General features: G+C 46.1%; 1 protein-coding gene across 3 annotated transcripts in view; it reads left to right on the top strand.

Annotated features, from left to right (window-relative positions):
* Positions 1 to 9278, top strand: part of megf6 (multiple EGF like domains 6) — a 43398-nt gene that overhangs the window by 30118 nt on the left and 4002 nt on the right. Inside the window, exons 19-26 of one of the 3 annotated variants that reach the window (XR_007144335.1) lie at positions 836 to 964; positions 6045 to 6176; positions 6539 to 6667; positions 6854 to 6982; positions 8160 to 8288; positions 8504 to 8632; positions 8763 to 8891; positions 9092 to 9222. Coding sequence is in view for 1 of the 3 variants with exons in the window: in XM_047820465.1 (XP_047676421.1) it covers positions 836 to 964; positions 6045 to 6176; positions 6539 to 6667; positions 6854 to 6982; positions 8160 to 8288; positions 8504 to 8632; positions 8763 to 8891; positions 9092 to 9219 (1034 nt within the window). In the remaining 2 variants the exon portion in view is untranslated. The remainder of the gene's footprint in view (positions 1 to 835; positions 965 to 6044; positions 6177 to 6538; positions 6668 to 6853; positions 6983 to 8159; positions 8289 to 8503; positions 8633 to 8762; positions 8892 to 9091; positions 9223 to 9278) is intronic. The other 2 variants (XM_047820465.1, XR_007144336.1) reach the window with 2 other exon arrangements.

Here is a 9278-nt window from a genome sequence, read left to right on the forward strand (position 1 = left end):
ATATAGATAGATACCCAATTTGTTATATATATAATATATATATATAAGAGATATTTTTATATGGTTTTATAGATATATATATAATAGAATAAATTTTGATAATAGATATTATATTATATATACATTTTTTTGTTTTATATATATATAGGATATATATAGATAAATTCTATATATATATAATTATATCCATTTTTTGTGATATATAATATATATATATATATATATATATAGATATATATATATATATGTTATATATATATATATATAGATCCAAATTTTTTTATATATCGATATATAGATATATATATATATATATCGCACTGTAGGTGTCTGTTGGAGTCATTACACACTCAAGCCCACAGCCATAATAACCAGAATCCTCTGAAGAGCCGTTGAGGTTTTTCTGCCCCAGCAATAAGCCCCACTCACCCGGAACACTGCGCTGGCTCGGACAGCACGGGATTATGGGAAAGAATTTCTGAATGAAATTTATACATCAGAGTTATTTTAATGAATATGTTGGAGCTGAGAAAGAGCTGGAACTTTTTTGACTCCTTGCTTGTGATCTTTAACACAAAAATGTACACAGTGACGACCTTCAACACGATTTCTTCTCAGTTTGTTTTCCCACAATCACACTTCATGGTCTGTGGTGACTTTAGGGTGGGTTTTATAATTCTTCACTGGTTTTGGTGAAATTTGCCCTCTTCATTAGTCAGTGTTTAATCTAAAGCCACACCCCTCATATGGAAGGTGATGTTATTGCACTTTAATATAAAGCTCTGATTCAGCGTGACAGTGGTGTAACATCTACACACTTCTGCTCCTCTCCCAGAATGCCCTGCAGGAGCGTATGGCTCGGGGTGTGAGATGAGATGTACCTGTCCTGCTAACTCCACATGTGACTCTGTGACTGGAGAATGTGTGTGTGCACCAGGATACACAGGGCACAACTGCTCACAAGGTAAGTGTGTGTGTGTGTGTGTGTGTGTGTATGTGTGTGCGTGTGTGTGTGTGTGTGTGTGTATGTGTGTGTGTGCATATGTGTGCATATGTGTGCATGCTTGTGTGTGTATGCTTGTGTGTGTATACAAATACTACTGTAAAATAAGCCCAAAGTTTGTAGTGGACTCTGCTGCCACCTCGTGGAGATTTTCTTGTACTACGATCACATTAATTACAGAAGATCCACATTGTGAGACAGTTTGTGTGTGTGAATGGAGTGTGATCATGTCAGAGGAGCCAGTAAATACACACCAGGATGGACAGGGACACACTCACACATGCTCACACACACACATACATACACAAACACACACACACACACACCACATACATACACATACACACACACCACACACACACACATACACACACCACCCACACACATACACATACACACACACACACACCCACACACACAGGACTAAACCACACCCAGAACTCTTTAAAGATCTGTATGGAGAAAGAAAATGTATATATATATATATATATATGTGTGTGTGTGTGTGTGTGTGTGTGTGTGTGTGTGTGTGTGTGTACGGCAAATTCCCTAAGGCATGTCTCATTAACTTGAACTATGAAGGATAAGTGCCTCCATGTTTTTACAGCAGGGGTAGGATGCTTTTTAAAGAGCACTTGGTGTGTGTGTGTGTGTGTGAGTGTGTGAGTGTGTGTTTGTGTGTGAGTGTGTGTGTGAGTGTGAGTGTGTGTGTGTGTGTGTGAGTGTGTGTGTGTGTGTGTGTGTGTGTGTGAGTGTGTTTACACTTCACGCTCCTTCCCAGTGGTTTAATGAATCGGTTGTGCTGCCTTATAATGTCCATTCTCCCTCTCATTCTCTCTCTCTCTCTCTCTCTCTCTCTCTCTCTCCTCCTCCTCACTCTTCTCTCTCCTCCTCTCTCTCCTCTTTCTCTCTCTCTCCCTCTGTTCTCTCTCTCTCTCTTTTCTCTCTCTCCCTCTTTCTTTTCTCCTCTCCTCTCTCTCTCTCTCCTCTCTCTTTTTCTCTCTCTCCCTCTTTCCTCTTTCTCTCCTCTCTTCCTCTTCTCCCTCCCTCTCTCTCTCTCATCCCATCTCTCTCTCGCCCTCTCTCATCTCTCCCATTCTCTCTCTCTTCTCTCTCTCGTCTTCTCTCCATTCTCATCTCTCTCATCTCCTCTTCTTCTCTCTCGCACACGCTTGCTCTCATCTCCTCTCTCTCCTGCTCTCATTCCTCTCTCCTCGGCTCTTCCATCTCTCCTCTCTCACTCTCTCTTCCTCTTCTCCTGCTCTCTAGGGTTCCACTCTCTCCTCTCTCCCTCTCCTTCTCCTCTCGTCTCGTCTCCTCTGCTCTCCTCTCTCTCTCCCTCTCTCTCTCTCCCAGTCTCTCTCTCTTTCTCTCTCCTCTCTCTCTCGCACTCGTCTTCCATCTCACTCTCTCTCCATCTCCTCTCCTGTCTCGTCTCGTCTCTTCTCTCTCGCTCTCCCATCCTCTCTCTCTCCTCTCTTCTCATCTCCTCTCTCTCTCTCTACTCTCACTCTCCCTCCTCCACTTCCCAACTCTCTCTCTCTTCTCCTCTACTCTTCTCTCTCCTCGCCTCTCTCCTCTTCCTCTTCTCCTCTCCCTCGCTCTTTCCTTATCTTCTCTCTCTCTCTCTCTCTCCTCTCTCCGTCTCTCTTCCTTCCCGTCTTTCTCTCTCATGCTCATCTCTTCTTCCCCTCTCCCCCCTACTCTCTCGTCATGTCTCTCTTCCCCTCTTTCTCTCTCTCTCCACTCTCTCCCTGCGCTCCCCTCTTTCTCTCTCTCTCTCCCCTCCCTCGTCATCGTCTCGGCTCTCTCTGTGTCTCTCCTCCCTCTTTCTCTCCTTGCCTCTTCTCTCTCTCCTCTCTCGTCGTTTTATCGGACTCATCATCGTCCGCACGGCTCTCGCTAACCTCTCTCTCTCTTGCGCCTCTTCCTCGCTCTCTCTGGCCTCCACTCCCCGTCCTCTCCTTCGTTCTCTCTCTCTCTCTCTCTCTCTCTCTCTCTCTCTCTCTCTCTCTCATTCACTTCTGTGATTTCTGTCTTTCCCATGACTTTCTCTTCATCGTTTTGATCACATAGCTGATTGCACACTGAGTTACACACCGACTGTGAGTTTGGTTTCATTCTCAACTTTCTCAGAATGACAAACGTAGACGAATCGTCATAGAAACACTTCAGATATGTTTGACTTAGCAACGCTGTTTCAGTCTCATCTCTATCTGTCTACACACACTCACAGTTTTATACCGCGTCAGTCACACACACACACACACACACACACACACACACACACACACACACACACACACACACACACACACACACACACACACACTCACAGTTTTATACCGTGTCAGTCACACACACACACACACACACACACACACACACACACACACACACACACACTCACAGTTTTATACCGTGTCAGTCACACACACACACACACGACACCACACACCACAGTTTTTAACCTGTCAGTCACAACACACACACACACACACACACACACACACACACACACACACACACACTCACAGTTTTATACCGTGTGAGACACACACACACACACACACACACACACACACACACACACACACACACTCACAGTTTTATACCGGTCAGTTCCCACCACACCACAGCACACACACAAACACACCACACACCCACACACACACACACACACCACACACACACACACACAACACACACTCACAGTTTTATACCGTGTCAGTCACAACACACACACAAACACACACACACACAACACACACACACACACACACTCACAGTTTTATACCATGGTCAGTCACACCACACACACACCACACCACACACACACACACACACACACACACACACACACACACACACACACACACTCACAGTTTTATACCATGTCAGTCACACACACACACACACACACACACACTCACACACACATCACACAGTTTTATACCATGTCCAGTCACACACACACAACACACACACACACACTCAAACACACACCCACACACTCACACACACACACACTCACAGTTTTATACCATGTCAGTCACACACACACACACACACACACACACACACACACACACACACACACACACACACACTCACAGTTTTATACCATGTCAGTCACACACACACACACACACACACACACACACACACACACACACACACAGCCTGCACACACAACCCCACCCACCAACACGCACACACACACAGTTTTAGTTTACACATGTCGTCACCACCACACACACACCACACATCAGCCACCACACGACACACACCACCACAACACACACACACAAACAGTTTGGGGATGACCATCATGTCCACCAGTCCACACACACAGACAGCCACAACACCACCACAGCACACCACACACACCACCACACCCACACACGACGATGCGCACACGCACACGCACGCCCCACCCCACACCCACACGCAAAACAAAACACACACCGCACGCACCCCACACACGGCCCGCACACAACAAACATACTAACTATTTACACACTGCACGAATATATCACACACCCAAAAACCTACACACGGAGACAGCAGTAGGAACACCAGGACACACAGAAACAACCGACAAAGCACACCACACAGGGACACAGGATCTACACACACAACAGATACACCACAGACACATCACAATCACAAGGACACCACCCCACACACAGTGGCACACCAAACACATACCAGACACCCACACTCATCGCATCACCCTAACTTACACTACCAACAAACAGTACCGAACATAATCACCACCACACGGCACATAACACAGACACACACCAACACACACACACACACACACACACACACACCCACTCACACATACACACCACACCACACACACACACCACACACCAACACAAACACACTACACACACACACCAACCACACTCACCACAGATACACACACACCGACACAACATACAACACCCACACACACACACACACACACACCCACAAGATATACCTACACACGTACACATAGTGCACACAACACCAGCACACACTTTACCACCACACAACACACTCAGCCACCTCCCTCCACACCACATTTCACACCTACACTAATTTCCCATTCATTACAATAAACACCACCACATATTACTACTACACTACACACACCCACCTACACCACACCACACATGCTACATCTACCAAACAACCCACACATGCTTACACACTACACCACACACCCATCCCCCACCACACACACCCACACAAGCACATCAGGACCCCAGACACATTCACCAACCACACAAGACCAAACCCAACCACATCAACCAACATACAATCCACGCACACATTACACCACAACACCCAACTTTAATCACACACACCATCACCACACAACCATCACAAATAACCCAACAACACACACACCACGAACACCCACACATCCTACCATCTACACTATACACACAACACACACACACACACACACAACACTCACACACAGACGACACACACAACACACTTGCTCAGGTAGGCTACTTCGCTCCTATCACCACACCCGCGTCTGTAGAAACTTTTGCACTGAATAACTGAAAACATTTCATGCCTCAATAAGGTTAAACACGCTTGCAGTGACCCTACAACGCCAAACAGCGCTCTTTGTTTTTGTCTGTGAGAGGATAAGAGCTCTGGAGTTAAGGCGAACACACACACACACACACACACACACACACACACGCACTTAGCACTGCAGACAAGCTTAATGACAACAGTGTAATTACTGTCTTTAGTCTGGAGACAAAGCTTATCTCTCTCACTACAGCTTTTTGATATACACTATGTCTTCTCAGTCACCCCAGACATGTATGTGTGTGTGTGTGTGTGTGTGTGTGTGTGTGTGTGTGTGTTAGTGTGTGTGACATTAGTCTACTCATTGAAGTCAAACATTTTCCCATTACAAAATTAGCAAACCAGTCGTGTGACCTGCTTTCTCCCTGTGTGTGTGTGTGTGTGTGTGTGTGTGTGTGTGTGTGTGTGTGTGTGTGTGTGTGTGTGTGTGTAGCGTGTGTGCAGGGATGGTACGGACCGAACTGTTCCCGTGTGTGTGAGTGTTCTAGATATCAGCAGCTCTGTCACCATGTCACAGGCAGATGTACCTGCCGACCTGGTTACTATGGCAACCGCTGTCAACTCAGTAAGCTAGCAGTGTTTATATCTATACACACACACACACACACACACACACACACACACACACACACACTTACAAATGTGTACAATTGTGTGTAATTCTGCAATTCTGTATGCAGTATGAGGTGTGTGTGCCCACCCTGTTGTTATAGTAACCAGGAAGGCTTCAAGGCTAGGTAGACTTCCTGAAGTGTGTGTATACACCTGGTGTATTGTTCTGTTGCAGTTTTAAGTGCAGAAGTGATTAACACGTCATCGAAACTGTGTGTACGTGTGTGTGTATATGTGTACATGTGTGTGTGTGTATGTGTGTGTGTGTGTGTGTGTGTGTGTGTGTGTGTGTGTGTGTGTGTGTGTGTGTACCAGAATGTCGAGAAGGCACCTATGGCCCTGACTGTAAACAGAGATGTCGGTGTGTTAACGGAGGACGGTGTGACTCCAGGACTGGGACGTGTCTCTGTGCTTCAGGATATCTGGGAGCAAACTGCAGCACCGGTAAGAACTCCTCAATCAGGATTTACTCTATATGCCCAAAAGTATGTGCACCCCTGAACCCATATGTGGTTCTTCACCAAACTCTTCCCACAGAGTCCATCATGTTGCTCCATTTCACAGCTTGTGACAATAAATCAGTGAATAATTCAATAGATATTACATTCTTCTGCACTTTCTGTGTGTCAGGCTGTCCAGCAGGCCGCTACGGTAAAGACTGTGCTAAAGTGTGTGTGTGCGGTGAAGGAGGACAGTGCCACCCGGTGACCGGGAGATGTAACTGCACATCAGGGAGAACGGGCCATTCCTGCCAAGAAGGTACCGAGCTCCTGTGCTCCTGTGATTTGTAACCTGATCCTTCTTCTGCTGCTCTTCTGATTTCTGTCACTTCTGATTAATTAACACCTTCTCTGACCAAACTAACTCACCTACAGTACGGCAAGCAGAGCAGGATCATTTCACTCACTTCCTCATTTCTCTCATTTACACCTCTTTATTAAAACCGTCGTTGCTCCTTTTCACGTCTCTGATCCACAGTGTTTATTATGGTTAACAAATTCCCTCTTATTTCCTGTATGAGGGGAACGTGATACAGGAGCCCAGACGGCTAATCGTCTGCACTTATCACTCGTTCCAGCACAGTAATGAAACGGGACTTTCCAAGAGCAAGAACTTTTCAGCTTCTCTGTGCCGCATGTTTGCCTTTTGCCTTAGCTAGCATGTATCGGCGATGCCTCTTAAGTAGCCGGTTCTCCGTGTTCCGTGTCGACAGATTTGGCGAAGAATCAAATAAACAAACAGGAAAATCAAAGCAGATCTCGTACTGTTGTCCTTGCTCTAAATTACCCGCAGAAACATGATTGCTCTTTTCTTTCGATGCCAAATCGTGGCTTCGGTTGCCTTTTTGCTAATGATCTTGGGCTTAAGTAAACGCAAAAAAAAAAAACGCACATGTGTCCGCACGTGTGTGTCCACTGCTAGCAGAGTCTTTAGTAATTGCAGTCATTTGGAAATTTATAATAAAAAGCTGTACTTGTGCTGATGTAGTAAGAAGGAAAACAAGGGCGACACTTAGCAATCGCTCTGCTGATTAGACCCCGAACAGCGGCTGATGATGCACCCAGATCTCTGTGCACGCAACGCTGTGGCTTCGGGCCAAACGCCGCGGTTTACGCCTCACTAGCGCGTTCAATGACAGGTTAAAAAAATCGATCTGTATCTTAGAACTCAAATAAAAGAACAACGTGTACAAATTCGTTTTGACTTTTATACAGTGCCAAAAAGTTGAGGACTTTCACTTGCTAACAGTTACAGATCCCTCACACTGGAGACTCCTTACAGAAATGATCAACAAACATTTCCTTCTTCATCATTCGCGGCGTTTTGCCGTCTAGACGGGACTAGAGTCCGAGCTGTTTGTTGTAGAAACTGAATCGACACCTTCTGACTATCGTGTTCGAGATGTCAGAGTTTTGTCTCTTTCTCCGTCCTGCAGTGTGTCCCAGGGGTCGCTATGGAGCTCAGTGTCATGGTGTGTGTGCGTGTGTAAACGGAGGTGTGTGTGACCCTGTTGACGGAACCTGCAGATGTGGACTAGGCAGCACCGGCGTGAGCTGTGAGGAAGGTAAACAAACACGGAGTAAACATGCAGCAGACCACAAAGTAAACCAACACCTGAAGGTAGACGCTCTATCTCCAGTGTGTCACTAGTGTGTGTTACAGGACTGTCTGTCTCCTGGGGGGGTAATTACACATGACAAAACAGTGTCTTAATACTTTGTGTGTGTGTGTGTGTGTGTGTGTGTGTGTGTGTGTGTGTGTGTGTGTGTGTGTGTGTAGAGTGTCTCCCAGGCTGGTATGGAGCTAACTGCGAACAGGAGTGTGTGTGTCAGAATAATGGGTCATGTGACCGCGTTACAGGCTCCTGCTTCTGTGCACATGGATACTACGGCCCCACCTGCCAACACAGTGAGTGTGTGTGTGTGTGTGTGTGTGTGTGTGTGTGTGTGTGTGTGTTTGTACTGACAGTGTAATAAGATTACAGGTTTATCAAAACTGATCAGAAACTTTCTGCCCCCATCCTTTTTTTTTTACCCAGAATGCCCTGCTGGATATTTCGGCGCTCTCTGCTCACGTCACTGTAACTGCACTCACACTCAAACATGTGACCACGTGACAGGAGAGTGTGTGTGTCCTCCAGGCTTCACGGGGGAGCGCTGTGAGACACGTAAGTTCTTTAAGTTCTTAATAATCACCCTGACAAAAGTGCTTGTTGTAAATTTGACACCTATAAAATATTTAAATATTGTGTGTTTGTGTGTGTGTGTGTGTGTGTGTGTGTGTGTGTGTGTGTGTGGGTGGGTGTGTTTGTGTGTGTTTGGGTGTTTGGTTGTGTGTGTGTGTGTGTGTGTGTGTGTGTGTGTTCAGGTTGTACAGAGGGCAGTTATGGTGTGGGGTGTGTACACCAGTGTAAGTGTGTAGATGGTGTCCCTTGTGATCCAGTCACAGGCCGCTGCCTTTGTCCCCCAGGAAGGACAGGGGAGTACTGTGAGGAAGGTACATACACACACACATACACACATACACACACACATACACACATACACACACATAC

The sequence above is a fragment of the Tachysurus fulvidraco genome, chromosome 11 (assembly GCF_022655615.1).
Source record: "Tachysurus fulvidraco isolate hzauxx_2018 chromosome 11, HZAU_PFXX_2.0, whole genome shotgun sequence".
In the NCBI taxonomy this organism is placed as follows: domain Eukaryota; kingdom Metazoa; phylum Chordata; class Actinopteri; order Siluriformes; family Bagridae; genus Tachysurus; species Tachysurus fulvidraco.